Source organism: Coenobita brevimanus, chromosome 65 (genome assembly GCF_032717465.1).
Source record: "Coenobita brevimanus isolate Jiangsu-jjx chromosome 65, ASM3271746v2, whole genome shotgun sequence".
In the NCBI taxonomy this organism is placed as follows: Eukaryota; Metazoa; Arthropoda; class Malacostraca; order Decapoda; family Coenobitidae; genus Coenobita; species Coenobita brevimanus.
This window is the reverse complement of record NC_137018.1, coordinates 51994527-52011870: the sequence shown is the minus strand read 5'-3', so window position 1 is coordinate 52011870 and position 17344 is coordinate 51994527. Positions and strand designations below refer to the sequence as shown.

The 17344-nt window shown below is 40.6% G+C and overlaps 1 protein-coding gene across 1 annotated transcript; it reads left to right on the top strand.

Annotated features, from left to right (window-relative positions):
• Nucleotides 1–18: 18 nt before the first annotated feature.
• On the top strand, nucleotides 19–8808 carry LOC145404838 (uncharacterized). Its single transcript, XM_080276336.1, has 2 exons — nucleotides 19–102; nucleotides 3285–8808. Exons 1-2 carry the CDS (start codon nucleotides 31–33, stop codon nucleotides 6276–6278), a joined length of 3066 nt encoding a protein of 1021 aa, XP_080132462.1. The 5' UTR covers nucleotides 19–30; the 3' UTR covers nucleotides 6279–8808.
• The last annotated feature ends 8536 nt before the right edge of the window (nucleotides 8809–17344 follow it).

Sequence of the window (17344 nt, the reverse complement as noted above, 5' to 3'; positions counted from 1 at the left end):
GAAGAGGAGGCCGAGGCAAAGGCCGAAGCAATGGACGTGGCGCCACAAGAGCAAGGCACTCTGAAGACTGATGCCGCGCTGTACACCGTCACAGAACAACTGGTAAGTACAGTCACGAAGCCATACAGACCCCTCCTTATCCCCCAAAAGGAGGATGGACTGCAGAAGAAGGGCAGCTTCAACCTACAGTCCACCACCGGGTTCATGTTTCAGATGAACCTGGTGTTACAACCACTACAAAATCCTTTTTACTCTGACTTGGCCTAAAACTGCCACCTCTCCATCTTGAATACTGAGTTGTAGGAATTGATCAACATAGTAAATTTATGCCAGTCACGAAGAAGTGCTATGGAATGAATGTAGAGATGCAACATTGTCACTCGGGTACGTGAAATAGGCTGGAAAAAGACGAAAACTTAAACTAAGGGGGAAAAATGGTTAAGCTGTCAACTACATCTTATACCTATTCACTCTACCTAGGCTAATTGATTTACTAAGCACATAACACTTGCTATCCAGCACCTCTTCCCTGCCGATAAATTTACCTTACTACACCTTAAACTTTTCTTGTATGTTACTCATTCCCTTATCATTTCGACACAAGAATATATCGGCGTACTAGATACAAAAATATCCTAGTAAGCAAGAGGTGTTGGAATGCCTTCCTTAACGACCAGAGTACGATTTATTTGTTTACTTTCGTATTATTTTTTATTTATGTATCGTATATTACACCTCAGGAGTCCTTTTAATAGTTTAAGTATCGGTACAGTTTGCCTCGGTAACGTACCGGTACAAGAAGCTAAAATGATGCAGCTAATGTGCAAAATAAGTAGCTAGCTAAGGAAGAGGTGCAAAGAAGCCTTTCATGATGGAATAAAATAATCTATGGTGGGTAGAACAGAACAGAGATCAGTACTTAGAAGCCTCTCAGGCCAGACGCACCTCTTCTGAATAAAACTGTTTGTGGGTATAAGTGAGAAGGGAATATAAGTTGGGGAGACGGCAACGAAATGGCAGAAGACATGGTGACATGGAGGCGGTTTGTTTGTGGCCACCCCTTACGAGATTAAGGCGTCTGGCTATAGGCAGATAGATAGATAAAATTAAATATACAACACAGACGTTTGTGGTGCAGGGATAGGTGAAGACTTGGATCCCCTTTAGCATTTCTATACTTCAGTCACTTAACTTGCCCCAGATTTTTGTCCCTCAGTAGTTTATTTCACATAGCTCAGTGTAAGAATAAGGCATAACTATGGTTGCTCTACATCCTGTCCACAGCACTTCATCGTGACTAGCACCATATCATAGTGTTACTCTCTTGCTATATGTCAGTATTCAAGATGGATTTATGGCAATTTTATACCAAATTAAAGTGAGGACAGTATAACACAATATTAAGGACGGCACGTACTCAAGGTGGAGTTGTCAACGAGTGTTACGAATAAAAATTAACAGCTGAAAATACAGGGGTCCATATATTGCACCTACGTATCGTGCGTGTTGAGGGAACGGCTCTGTCTACTGGTTTGAGAAACGCGGACATTTTGGCTGCATGTGACTCAACCACGTAATCAGTGAGTCAAAAGAGGCACTAAATGAGGCAGGAAAAGGGTTCTGGGAAGTAGAACACCCTGGTAACGCTGACCAAGCCGTCTCCACAACACCCGGGAATCTGAAAGCTATACCTCATACCAATTAATTTGGCCAGGCATGTATGGCAACACTGTTCCCACCGAGATTCTGATTGGCTGGAGGTGTTTGTTCGATTTCGTTGTTGCTTAAACCGATACTCTCTTTATTATCAGATGTGATACTGAGTTTGTCGACAATACAATCGTCAAAAGCAATAACAAATCCGTTATGTACTTAACAACAATGAAATCTGCGTAGGAAGATAGAAATATGAGTCAACAAACTATTATAACAGTCCAAGTCAAGGTCAGCATTCGAACAATTCCTTTAAATCGCCGCCACTCGATAAAATTACAGAAAATTAAGGAAACCTGCTTAATCTAAGCGCTGGTGTAACACATTTAAATTTTAAGTCCAGTCCGTACTATGATAATAGAGGAGATGTAATGAAATAGTTTCCTTTAGCCTACTTTGATTTTCGCAATTTTTTCAAACCTCCCTCCCCGCACAACTCGTCTTTTCATCAGAATTTTTAATTATTCGGAGTTGTGGCACGATTTAAGGGTACGGACTGGACTTAAAATTTAAATGTGTGTTACACCAGCGCTTAGATTAAGCAGGTTTCCTTAATTTTCTGTAATTTTATCGAGTGTCGGCGATTTAAAGGAATTGTTCGAATGCTGACCTTGACTTGGACTGTTATAATAATTTGTTGACTCATATTTCTATCTTCCTACGCAGATTTCATTGTTGTTAAGTACATAACGGATTTGTTATTGCTTTTGACGATTGTATTGTCGACAAACTCAGTATCACATCTGATAATAGAGTATCGGTTTAAGCAACAACGAAATCGAACAAACACCTCCAGCCAATCAGAATCTCGGTGGGAACAGTGTTGCCATACATGCTGGCCAAATTAATTGGTATGAGGTATAGGACAGTGAGGGGTGTAATATATGAGCCAGCCTGTAATCCCAGCTTGAACAAAATGAATCGTGATGTTGTGCTTATTTTGAAGTACCACTGCATTTAAAGTGTTTATGAGGCAAATACAGGCATCAGATGGAAATACAAGTACTATACACAATTTCAGCATTCTGAAATACAAGTACTCTTACGGACACTAATATCGATCAACATCCGTATGATAAATAACGAGACAGTGATCAGTAACTTTCGAAATCCAGTATTGCGACCATCAGAATCCAAAAAACTTTTCAGAATAAAACGTAAGAGATTCATAATTGCTCAGCCAAAAAGTAGATCGATAACACTGTCCGCTATAGTACCTGTACATATGATATACCGATGACATATTTATTTTGAACCTATTAACAAATATTAATACGAGTTTGTTGACATCCGTGGTGATGGGTGGGTAAAGTTCGATGCTGAACTAAGGGACGTAACTGAAGTAGAATAGAAGACTTCGTGGCACCCCTTCCACACCAGTTTATTTCGTATATTACACCTTAATATTCCTCCGTATACTAAATAACTGTCGTTTCAGTATCGACATAGGTCACACCAGTCACATACAAAAGGGTATTGAGGTGTAATGTGCTGAATAAATTAAGGAAGAGATGCCACGAGGTTTCCTATGCCACTTACAAATATGGTCCTGACTGTGCTCTATGTTGCAGGAGGACGGGAAGAGCAAGCGCCACAGCCTGCTGAAAATGCCATCTTCGATATCCCCAAAGCTGACAGGTGGCCGTGCAGTGGGAGATAACCCAGACGCGCACTACAACATACTGATGGCTGATGCTTCTGGCTCGATGGGATCCTACTGGTATCATTTGATGGATGGTTGGAACACTTTTGTGGCCCCTCAGCTGAAGGGTCGCACTAATATTTATGCATTCAGTGCCGGTGTCCGTTTCATTCGCACAGGGACAAATATAGAGGCTGGAGACATTGACCATCGAGGTACTGACTTGACTAGTGCTCTTATGAAGATGGTAGAGGAGGTGTATCAGTGCAAGGAGAAATATATAAAGGTGTTCCTCGTGACAGATGGTGACCACAATGCAACAAAAGTGAGCCCTGAAGACATTCTCAGTAAACTGCAAGCACCACACACCAAGATAGTTGACGTGTTTGTACTGGGAGCTGGTAACAGTTTCCCTGTAAAGTATAGCATTACTCTGCGTTCATTGCTGCACAATGGCAGTTCTAATCTTCCTTCTCTTTTCTGGGCTAAGAGCAGTGACCGTATGGTTGAAGTGCTGAAGAACATTGCGGGCTGCCTATCCTCGGAGGTGTCTCAAACTCTGACACTCTCGCAGTCAGGGTTTTCCCTGCCTGGCACTTTGCCCAAGTCAGAGTTTCACCTCAGCGAGTGGGTGTACTTTCCCACGGGTCCTGAGCAGGTGCAGAACCTGTCATTGACCAGGGGTCCCTACTCTGCCCAGCTGACTCTTGATAACAAACTCGCCACTATGCCCGTGCTCAACCAAGTCTTCCGCCAGTGGAACAGCATCCTTATTCAACTTCATACTCAGAAGAAACCGCTGCCTCCTGATGCTATGCCTTTCATGCAGAGACTGTTTAAAGCTGCTACAGATCAGCATGCCCCTACCACAAGTATCAGGGAGCGCTTGGCTAGAAAGGAAAAAGCAACTCATGAGCTAGAATTTGCAACACTGATGAACAAACTGAAGGCAGTGCTGACAGCAGATCGCTTTGGCAACGATCTTGAATTGGCTGAGAATATTCTGAGTACCACTGTGGGTGGGGGCAAGTATGAAACTAAAGTGCTGCAGCTGAAAGGGCACACAGATGAGGATTTCCAAAATGACGCAAAGGAATTTCTGAAAGTAGTGGAACGCCAAAAGAATGCCATCATGACCATCACCATCACACCTGAAGACTGTTGCAGAATCACCCTGACTTCTACCCTCATGGACCTTCAGGATGAAGACCTCCCAGAGCTGATGAAACTCAACAAGTTTGACTTCCTGAAACAATTTACCATATCAGGTATTGGGGTTTGTGCTCCCATGCGGGACTCGGTGACCATCAATCCTTGGTCATTTGGTGTGACGTCCATCCTTGGCCAGCCTTACACAATAGTCAGCCAGGTGGCCATTGAAAACATTGATCATGTGAGTGGACCTAACAAAGAGGCACAGCTGAAGGCTGATGATGCGAACACTCGCTTCAATGCGGTGGTACCGGTGTTCCCCCCAGAGGCTGCCAAGATGATGGGACAACTGGTTCAGACACGCCTGTACGCAATGTGCACCACCTTCGCCATCCTCAAAAACCCCCATGTGGTAGATTTCAATATTCATTTCGCTGCACTGGGTGTGGTGTGGGTGCGGCTGCTGCATGAGTACCCAACAACTCCACGCCCTGAACATGTACAGCGCCGCATCCTGAGCATAGAGGCAACAGCAGAGCTTTATATAAAGCGTACAGGCCTCATTACATATTGGCGTCTGCTAAAGGAGCAAACCCCTCAAGCACTCATGACAGAGAGTACAGAGACAGTGGAAGGACGTACGATCAAGTGCGAGTCTCTCATCAAGCCCATGTTCATCTTACACCTGCACCTGCGCCAGGAGAAGCCAGAAGCAGCCACTCTCTCCCTCATCGTCAAGATGCTGCTACAAGAATACATTGGTCGCTGCCTTTCCCATTACAAGACTGGACAGAAAGATGCCAAACCATTTACTGACTTCTTTGCAGAGGAGCTGACGGACCATAAATGGCGGCAGCAGTGGGCTGACCGCCAGCTGGTTACTCTTCAGGAACAAATTGGAAGTGAGATAAACTATGAGTTACAGAGTTTCTACAGACTAGAACAGGTAGAAAAAGCAGCCCGAAGGGAAATAAATCGGAGGATGCGACAGCTGGAGCAGTATCTCATTAAGGGTTTGACCATCACTCTAGAAAGAGCCAAAGTGGAGCGTCTGCGCAGCGTGACTGGTGCTGGTGACGTATCATGGCCCACACTGCGCACCTTTGTCAATGAGCTTGGACTTCCACAAGACACAGTGGAAGAGCTTTTTAGTCAGCAGAGTCTGACGATTTATGTGGTGCATGCACTGGAGTACCGCAGCTCCCGGGACCGGCTTACCACTGAGTTACCAGATTACCAGACTGCCATCAGCAAAGCCGCCACCTTCGTACAGAAGGAAAATTCAAATTTAATAGGTGACGACATTAAAAATAAACTAGTAAAACTGCTAACCAGTGGATGGATACAGGCCTACATAGAAGCACACAGTGCTGTGGTTGAGCCTATGATGCCAGCACAGATTGTGGCCGAGGCTCGTGAACGTGGCATTGAGGTTACAGAGACCACCTTTGATCAAGTATATCGGCGCTATCGACCAGATGTTGGCTTACTTGGAAATGCCTGCCAGAGCCGAGACTGCCCTTTCTTCCTGGTTCCAGACCGCAGGTTCAATCAGCACATCAGTGTTGAGCGTCGCACACATGCAGCCTTTCCACATGCTTTCCATCGTACAGCATACCAACATCGCAACGACACAGTGTCCGTTGTAGTAACCGAGATAACATCAGGCTCTCAGGCACGCACGCACAAAAGCATTCCTCAGAAGATCATCCAACCTCTCATTGATTCTCTGGCAAGCTTGATGAAATGGTACTACCAACGGGGAAACTAGTATGGCAGAAGTGGTTTGATCATAAAGGTAAAAGGCATCAGCTGTATGACATTTACATTTTTGCATCTATCACATCTAAGCTAGAATATGTAGCTGATGTAACACCATGCGAGTTTACTGTATGGGTTAAGAATGACGATTATCATTATTATTTGTTGTATTGCACATACATACAGCATAAAGATTCAGAACACTTCTTTGCCGGTGTATCTCATAATATGACTCATGATACTGACAATGTTGACCCACGTGGTGATCAGGCATTAGCTGTGAGAGGTAATTATAACAACAGAGTCGACAAGTTACATGATTTATGTGTGAAAAATATTGGCTGGAGCCACTTATGTTTGCTTAATGAAATTAACGGTGCTTCTAAGGAGTTTTTTAAGGATAAAATTCCGGGTAAAAGATATAATACAGACCAAAGAATTAACAGTAATGACAGGATAATTACTAAATTACTGGAATATCTGTGTTATCCTACATCTTCCCCGATGGAACACCGCCTTGCCGTGGCGGGGAGGCTTGCGTATCTCGGTGATCAGTGAAGCTATACTAGGCAGGTACAACCATACTAGGCCGGTTCACTGTTAGGGATCAGACAAAAGGTGTTCCCTCCCAGTACAGTAATCACCTGACCCAGCCCTGCAAGATACAGTACCAATACCGTACATCACTCAAATAAAGTATCATGGCCTTAACCTCAATAACATTCTGAAGCATGGGTGAACCATTGTTATATGGGCCACCATGTGTACTGCTGTTTACACTTACCGTATATAATTACCTGTAATAGCCAATGTCACACTAAACTAAGGTATTTTGGTTTTTTAATTAATCATCATAGTTAATGTCACACTAAACTTAGGTATTCTAGTTTTTGTAGTTATATATATAACCACCATTGATCACCACAGCTAATGTCAGACTGAACTCAGCGTAAGATATTCAAGCTTACTGTGCTAGTAGCCTACTACTGATAGCACTGATATACACATGTACCTGATAATTATATGATGTGTGATTATAATATGTAACAGTAGTTGTTTCTTGTATATAAGTACAGTATATATAGCCTTATGTAACTGTAGATGTTTCTTGTATTATAGCCTTCAAACTTCGTCAGCTAGTCGGACAGCTGTCCGTTTCTTTAGACCAAATATGGTGGCAATCTGCCAACTGGATCTCCGGATGGCATCCAGAACATAGAAAAGTGAGTCAGCCACGCTGTCTCATGAACCGCTTAAACTGGGATGATAAAATTTTACTACAAAATAGCCTTAAGGCCCGGCAAGGAGTATGGATCCAATCGGTTGAATATTCTGAGATCGCCTTTTGTCAATCATTAGGAATTTTCCGGATGTTCAGGATGTCACCTAAATTTCCATGAAGGATTAAAGCTAGAGCACCAAACTTGGTGGTGTTAGAGACTTGGATGACATAAGGCGACATGTACAAAATCAGTGACCTTGGCCTCAAGGTTCCTTTATAGTTCTGTTTCTAGTAAGTAGTGGGTGTGGGAAGTTTATCAAAATTGACCTTGGCCAATTCTACGGTGTTCTAGTTATTATTATTATTAATCATTATTATTATTATTATTATTATTATTATTATTATTATTGTTAAGAAGGAAACAAAGAGAAGGGGAATGCGAAGAAACAAAACGGAGCAGCCAGTGGAAGTAATCAAAGCTTGAAATGAATTAGAGAAATAAGGTGAAGTGATGCTTTGCGAGTCGCGGGACGCAGAGAGGAAAAAGGAAAAAAAAAAAAAAAAATTACCGGTATGCTTATTTCTAACACCCTCCCCAGTTAAGTGGGGTCTAGAGATTCCAATGGTCAAAAATATGCAAGGATTGAATGAACTCCCCTCCTATCCTTCCTTAATGCAGGGGCTTTAGTAAGGATCATGGGACATATCAGGCATCTCGAAATCAATTAATAATATAACAAACTTATCTTAACATCTGTGAACATTATGCAAAATTTATCTGAACGTCTGTGAACATTACCGGTACGAAAAATTTATCTGGAAAAACATCTGTGAACATTATGCAAACTTTATCTGAACATCTGTGAACATTATGCAAAATTTATCTGAATATCTGTGAACATTAAGCAACATTTATCTGAACATCTTTGAACATTATGCAAAATTTATCTGGACATCTATGAACATTATGCAAAATTTATCTCGACATCTGTGAACATTATGCAAAATGTAGCCTATCTGAACATCTATGATCATAATGCAAAATTTATCTGAACATCTGTGAACATTATGCAAATTTTATCATGCATATGGAAAGCTATGAAAACAGAAAATGCAAAATGTGTTAAGTGGGGTGTATGAGTGCCTGAGCATGGCATCATTTACTACTGCACTGTAAGACTTCACATCACAAATTGTTATACACTGTCTGATGTTTCCATAAATATATAGAGTTTTGCTGTGTACCTCTAATATCAGCCGTGTATGCATAAACAGATAAAGGATTGGCTGTGTACCAACACTTGTTTATCTTTCCCCTTTTCACACCGGTAAGGTACAGTACGTAAGTCAGTGCAGTTTCTCAGAAGGTCTGTGCAAATTACCTATTATCTGCTTTTAACGTACTGTAATATGAACTTTCAATCTATTTCGAAATAATATCTGTTTTGGTTTAGTTAAAAAATTGCATCTTCACTAGTCTGAATGTAACCTATTGCTGTACGATAATTATAAGTCAATAATACGTTAGTTTTTACAATAAAATTTGAACTCGGGTCGGACCAAGGTCTAATGAGATACTTTCATTAGACCTTGGGTCAGACTCTAACTGCCTCTTGAGATAACGTAATACCTCTTCCTTTGCGATTCATTTTACACGTTCCATCTAAATATTTTCGTGAACCAGGTATTTCTGATGCAAACTATGTCCCTGTTAAAATGATATACATGGAAAACAAGGCCAGGTGAAATGTGAAGAATAAATCGCCAAGAAAATGGTCCTACAAAGTCTATCTGAAATCTGATATAAATGGCAAACAAAACCAGGTGAAGTGTGAAGAATGTATCGCTGAGAAAACGGTGCTACGAAGATATCTGAAATGTGGCCCCAGTGAGACATCCCTCGCTAGACCTATCTATCCCTCGCCAAACATCATTCAACGATGGTGCTGGAGAGGGTTGCCTTCGAGTGGTGGCACCAATATACGCGGGTGGTGGATCTGTTCGGTTATGTTAGCGTTCTGTAATATCCCCGTATCCCTCGACAGCAGGATGGTGGACTGCTGAAGAAGAAGGGCATCTTTGGCCTGCAGTCCACGGGGTTAATGTTCAGGTGAGGTTGCAGCTACTAGGCCTACTACTACTACTACTACTACTACTACCGTACCATTACAGCAACGACTTCGTAGCTTATTCTCGCTACCTACAACTGATTTACTTATATTGAGGGAGACCTGTAGTGTAGCGGTCAGATAAAGTGATTTATTTTTCTCCATGTAACCCTCTAGTTCAAAAGGTGTCTCCTGAACTAAGACAATCATTTGGAGGTAGCAAGGATGAAATAATACCGGTGTTAAATCCCTGAATATTCCAGATCCAGGATCCCGCTTGGTTTGCAACGCGGAATATCTGCAACCTCAGCTAAACAAAATGAAAAACGTTTATCTGGATATCACCTCGCTAGAAACCAATGAAAACATTTCGAGAAACACGAAAACGCTGGCCAATCATACACTAACATTAACCTATATGGTCTGTTCACTACATCTGGGCGTAAAACTGGTATCTCCCAATCTACAATGCAGGAGTGTAATAAAAGATTAACACTAGAATATGGTGCTAGTCACGAAGGCGTCCAGTGGAAAGGATGCAGGATCGTAGGCTTAATAATTCTATTTCTCGGGCACGGGAAATAGGCTGCAAAAGGACGAAAATACCCGCTTATGTATAATGAATAAACTAGAGATTCTTCTCCTCGGGTAGCGAATCTAGGGATTTCCTTTTTACCTGTCGATACAACTGTACTGACTTTAATTCTTAATGAAATATGCTCATAAACGTATATTAACAACAGTGAAATTTCCGTTGAAGTAATTCCTTAGTGCTGTGGGAGTTTTGGATCGGGGTTACTACCGACTGCATCACGAAATAATACAATCGGTAACAGGCAGCCTAACCTAATGTGACTGGCTCATCACATTATTAACCTAATGTGACTGACTAATAATCATTACATTATTAACCTATTGTGACTGGCTAATAATCATCACATTATTAACCTAATGTGACTGGCTAATAATCATCACATTATTTCCGCAAGCAAAGTAGCATCAACAATTTCACTGATAGCTACAGTATAAAATTATATAATTTGCAAGCATATTCCTTGAGCGATAAGCTGCGTCGGATGTACCATCAGGCAAAAGGTAATCCCCAGATTTGACGGCTGTAAAAAAAAAAAAAAAAAAAAAAAAAAAAAAAATAGCCCTAACTTTCGATTGAGTCTGGCATAAATCTTTAATTTCCAAACTGCCATCTTACGGTTTCTATCCTCCTATCTGTGCCTTCATCTCTAGCTTCCTTTCTGGTCGTTGTATAGCCGCTGTTGTAGACGGCCATCATTCTTCTCCTAAATCTATTAACAGTGGTGTCCCTCAGGGCTCTGTCCTACCACCTACCCTCTTCCTTTTATTCATCAATGACTTTCTAAGTTGTACATCTAACCCTATCCACTCATAAGCTGATGACGCCACCCTTCACCTTTCCATTCGATTCCCGCAACGTCCATCTCAGCAGTTACTTCAACAAACAAAGGATGAGGCTATGGCACACCTAATGTCTGACTTGGCTCGTATCTCTGACTGTGGTAAAAATAATCTGGTTGTTTCTAATGCATCAAAGACTCAGTTTTTGCACCTATCAACCCAACAAAATCTTCAACAGGTATACCCACTAATGTTTAATAATATTCAGCTTAATCCTGCATCATCCTTGAACATGCTTGGGGTTTCATTTACTCGGGACTTATCTTGGAAAGATCATATTACACCTCTTGTAAAATCTGCTTCCAAGAGATTGGGTGTGCTAAGCCGACTCCGTTCCTTCTTTACCCCTGCACAATTGTTGACTCTATACAGGGGTTTTATCCGCCCCTGCTTTGAGTACAACTCTCATGTGTGGGGAGGCTACCCACATACGGGTCTTCTCAATAGGATGGAGTCAATGGCTTTTCGCCTCATTAACTCTCCTCTTCTTACTGACTCCCTTCAACCTCTGTCTCTTCGCCGCACTGTTGCATCTTTATCTCTTTTCTATCGCTTCTTCAATGGTCACTGCTCCTCTGAACTGTCTGCAAGCATTCCTCCACCGCTAAGACGGGCGCATAGCACCCGTCTAGCAGCAAACTCTCATCCCTTTTCTGTCCAACTCTCTAATGCATGAGTTAACTGTTACTCCCAGTCCTTCATTTATGCAACAGGTCAACTCTGGAGCTGTCTCCCTCTGTCTGTATTTCCTGCTTCCTATGATCTCCAGTCTTTCAAACGCAGTGTGTCCAGGCATCTCGAAATGATCGGATCTTGAATTTGGCTCTCTCTTGTATTTTGTTTTTCTCGAAAGGAACAGTTTTGCGGGCTCGTTACCTTTGGTTCCTTCCTCACAAAAAAAAAATAAATAAAATACTCGTATTAATTTAAACAGCGAACATCGTTATACCTCACTACAGCGCCCTATAACACCAGTATCATATACAGACTATTAAATGGTAGCCTAATAAGGTGTCACAGGTACTATAAATCAACTGCACCTCTGCAAATATGTCCATCAACTGCACATTTAATCAAAACCGTTTTCTCGTCAATGCAATGTGAAAAGGAAATATCTTGGTCGTCTGTTTACAACTGCTACCGTAGAGTTGTCTCCACCGAGTAGAGCCCAGTGGTTGTCTCCGATGAACACAACTATCCGGTTTATAAAACACGTGAGCCTACAATGGCTAAATGCTCAAGAGGGAGATCACATAAACAGTATTCACTGTACTGTACTGTACGTCTAACTTGAATAAATAACTTTTGAGACCAGTCGTACGTACCACTGAGTGCTGTATACTGAAGTACTAATTTGAACTTGGTATACTTTCGCCACATATTCACAAGTCTAGATTGCTGTCCAACATACTGGATTTCTGTAACATAAGTTAGTTAGGCGTTAATAGGAATAATCCCGCTCACACGTAGCCCACTCCTCAGTCATTGTCATTGCCAGTTTAAAGACTACCTGCCTAAACACTCAACGTTCAAGTTCAACGATGTATATATATATATATATATATATATATATATATATATATATATATATATATATATATATATATATATATATATATATATATATATATATATATATATATATATATGTATATATATATTTATTTATATATATATATATATATATATATATATATATATATATATATATTCCTTTGCTAAAGCAAGCAGAAAACACCAAGTTTCATCACAGTTAAACACGGCGAGAACTAGCTCAAACCATTACCAAAACTGAGCAGCAGCCAGCTTTTCTTACCTGGCAACCCAATACTGTCTGATACTGGGAGACCACACACTGTAGGCTACACTGCACAAAAGGAGTTTCATCCCCAAGCTCATGGGACTGATGCACTTCGCCCCACTGTAAATCAGAGTACAAAAACTGAAGCAATGGCGTTTTTTTTTTTTTTTTTTTGTTGGGAATAGTCCTGCTGGTTGCCATCCATTGCTTCCTTCTACCTTGCATTAAAAAAAAAAAAAAAAAAAAAAAAAAGTCAGTTGCATGGACGGAGATAGCCGATGACTATGAAACAACCTCGATCCTCCTCACTCCACAACCCTGTGCTGTGCATCTAGCCCATTTCATCCTCAATATCGAAACACCTTGTCAGTTTACCCACATGCTGTTGCTACTCATTCAGCATCCTCTCGTATTTTTGAAGGTATGCTTAGCGGGATACTGCGATGGAGTTCCTCTATCCTGCAAGTCGTTCTCGTCCAGGAAGAACCAGTGCAATCCCTCGTAAGCTTTCACTGAAAACTTATAACAATGAATTACATTAGTTTTCGTTGCATTCTGCTGGAATGCTCCTATCACATGTCACAGCTTCTGGATGCTGCATCATAGTGGTTTCACCACTTTTATTTGTGCAGTTTTACACACACAACAGGCTTGCGATAAACAAAACCTATAGCCTAGATTTCTACCTTTCTCTGCACTCAAGTATCTGTGCCACCTACGACATTTTTTTTTTTTTTTTTTTTTTTTACAAACAATATGCCAATGGTAGAAGTTAGGCCTATTTTCAATTATGTGGATCTATAAGTTTGTGGACGTCATATCAGCCCCACATTTGGGCAAAACTTTTCAGGCCCTTCCCCAGTTCCCCCCTCACCCCACTAGCTATCAGATTGTGGATACATCTAATTACCTAGTACTTTACACACACATTGGCCCATGGTCAGGGACATCTATTGATTTTCAAAGACAGGCCTTGTTTCAGTGTAACCACCCAATTGATAAAGTTATAAGACAGTACAAGGTACTTTATTCCTACCTTCTGGCCCTAGCACACAGACAAGGCCTTACCAGGTGTATGGTGATTGGTGAGGGGAAAGTAGTGGCTTACAATTGACAAAACCTGGGAGGAAGGTGTGGGAGGGAAAAGGGGGATGCGACAGGTATATTTGGTAGATCCAACCCCTCAACCCACCATTTTTATTGTGCATAACATTCGCCAAATTGGAAAGTTTATACATCACGTTCCTGTGGGCCGGCTCTTATGCCTTACTTGTAACTCCTGCAAAAATCAAATCTTAGTTATAACAGAGGGTTGATATTTTACATCAACTTCACCTTATCATTCTATTTCCGTGTATCCCTTCCTCTTCCTTCTTCTCCCTTTCTTTCCTGTCACATTACTTTTCTTCCCACTTCAGGTGGCATCTCAAGAAGCAAGTCTAACGGTTTCCTGTAACCCAACAATCCATCTACTATGCTGTGTGGTAACCATATAAAGTAACAAAATTACAGGGTTAAGTGGAGCCTCCTATGGTGCCCATGTTAACTTGGTGATTCAAATGCATCGCCCACCCAGGAACTGAACCTCTACATTCCCCTGCACCTTGTTGTGCCGAGGTGCTGTCAACTGCAAAGGAACATCAGTTCACCGCATGGGACAGCCCTACAGGGCCAGTCACTTTTCTGTGGTTGATGGGTGTGCTCACCCAGATATACTGGGGTCGATCAACAACTGATACCTCTACTCAATGTCATGCCAAAACTGCTGTATATTCTCCATAATCATCATCATCACCATGCAGACCTCTCTGCCTCACCTAAGGGTTGGATGACGCAGGGCCCAGAAAAAAAAAAAAAATGCAAGTAGAATATACAGTACTTCTTCCAAGGCTACTGCTAAGACTTGGTGGATCCAGATATAGCTGAGGAACTGTACAGTAGTTAACTGATCATCCCATTAAAGCAGACGAAGCAACCCCTCCTCTCCAGTTATGTACTTTTATCTTTTCATTACCACCCATTTCATTCAAATAATTGGGTTAATGAAGTCTTTTATCTAAATCTCCATTCCAAATGTCTCTGAGGGTAAACATCACTTGGAGATAATGCTCTGTGACCCCGGTCTATCTGTCGAGCAGACCCATCAACCACAGCAGGCAACCACCCCAGCAAGTCCATCCTGTGCAGTGGAAAAACGTTCCCTTGCACTGGACAGCACCTTATGAAAAAAATGTTCTCTTGCAGTAGACAGCACCTTGCCACAGCAAGGTACAGGGAAGAGCGTGGGTGAACACTGCACTTGTATCTCTCCACCATGTTAACAAGGGCAACACAGTGGCTTCCATATCACCCCAGTATTTGATTAACTGTTACCACCCAACACTGAAAATGCTTTCCTGGGGTACAGGAAACCATTAGGTTTGTCATTCAATGCGAAGCCACCTGAAATGACATCAATGAAGTGAAGTGGTTAACCACACTGAAGCTCACCTGCAATAATTGTCCTATTCATCCACATAGCATTATACACCTTAATGTGATTTAACTATAATTCTCTCCTAGTCTACATTCCATTATACACATATACTGTACTATTCAACCTTACCAATGAATAAACTGTAATATCAGTCTACATTCCATCATCATATACTACTCAACTCTAATTCAGTCCCAATCTACATTCCATCACATCTCTTCAACCTTACCATGATTCACCTCCAGTTCTATCCCAAGCTACATTCCTTCATGTACTGTTCAACCTTACCATGGTAGAAAGGCGTACTATTTCATATACAGATACTATTCAGCCTTACTGTGACCCCACTGTAATAATTTTTCCACCCAAATTTACCTTGTTGTATCACAGACTACTGGCTCAACAGTTGTCCATCTTTCCAATCCAGAAGACCATCTAACAAATACACTTCAAACCTGACCCCTTCAACCCAATGATGTTTTTTTTTTGTTTTTATGTTTTTTTCATTTTGATCATGTTACCACCATATTACATAATTTCTTTTTAATCATGCAACCACCAGACTAATAAACTGTTAAAGAATTCTACTTGGTTGTAGTAACTCAGGGATTAACTAGGGCTCTATTCAACCCCTACAGTTCCAGAAGTCTCTCCCAAGCCAAATAAGTGTCTGAAAGTGGCAAGAATGAGATGAACTACATCATCAGAGTGAAGTGGTTACCCTTTTACCTTATTCTTGTTCTGCTTCCCCTTTTCATCCTAAATAACAAAAATATCGAAAGTTAATAAATAATAATAAAATTTACAAAACAATACCATTTTAATACAGTATCATAATATAAATTGTAGTACATATATTTATGGTATAAATCATATTAATCAGATAAGAAATAAAATTAAGGCACATATCACTAAGTTTTGTGAACCAAGCTAAATATCTTGTCTTAGACTACATTTTATGAAAACCAATCAGAATAAGACCTACAGCTGAAAGGTATTTGAAAAGAGAATGAAGTTAATAATGAAACTTAATTTGGTGATTACATGAGTTTTAATGTTCGAGTGAGATGATTGGAATTTTTGTTCAATGCTTTACCCACTTGAAAATGAAAAATAACAACATTAACAATTAAAAACAAAATAAGACTCTACATAAATGGATGACATGCTTGTACTCACACAGAACACCCTATTAACGTCAATGTCAATTTCTGTACAGTACTTTTATCAGAAGACAACACGTCATTACACTAATCCCATCTATATATCAGTACTAGTGTTATAATATTGTCCTGACTTCCAACGATAAAATAAATATTCAGGAACCAAACTGCAGTCTTCTTATACCATAGCCAAGGCACCTTGCTTGGATTAAATTTTGGCCTTCATCTGGTGACTAAATAAGACATCCTTACTGTTAATTTTGTCTGATACCCATGCACATATTTTCTCAGGCTTATTTCATTCCAGCATTGGGGCAACATCAAGGTGGTTAAATTACATTAGGTATATATGAAAAGCTGTGAGGTGAGGAGAAAACTTGTTTTAAGTACCAATATCTTAACCAAAGATGCTGCTCTTAATTTCAATTCTGTACATCCTTTCTGCACTTATATGAAATATCACCAAACTTAAGTTATATGTGAAACACTTACTATGAAAAGTTTGTGTCAGTGAAACATGAAAAGTGAACCCCTTCAATCTGATTACATGTCCCTTGTAGTAGTATAATATTAATCACAGTATCTGCAATTTATCATATATTACAAAATGGTGTTTCACACCCTCCTAAAACATGACTGCTTACAGAGGCCTTGTAACAAGCCTTTGATTCTTGACTGGATCCTCTGTTCAAATTTCTATAGTAGTCAAAACAAAGGTACAGTATTATAATAAACACAGGAAACATGACTAATGGCATGGTAGTGAGATAAGAACTTGACACAAATCCCTCATTTATTTCTCTTTCACCAATGTTCTCTACCTCCTGGTTTATCCAGTTTTTTGCTGACTCTCTTTCTCTACAGTATCTATA

Coding starts and splice junctions, on each gene's coding strand:
- LOC145404838 (XM_080276336.1), top strand. CDS start 31: ATGGACGTGGCGCCACAAGAGCAAGGCACTCTGAAGACTGATGCCGCG. Junction 103..3,284: donor ACACCGTCACAGAACAACTG/GTAAGTACAGTC, acceptor TCTATGTTGCAG/GAGGACGGGAAGAGCAAGCG.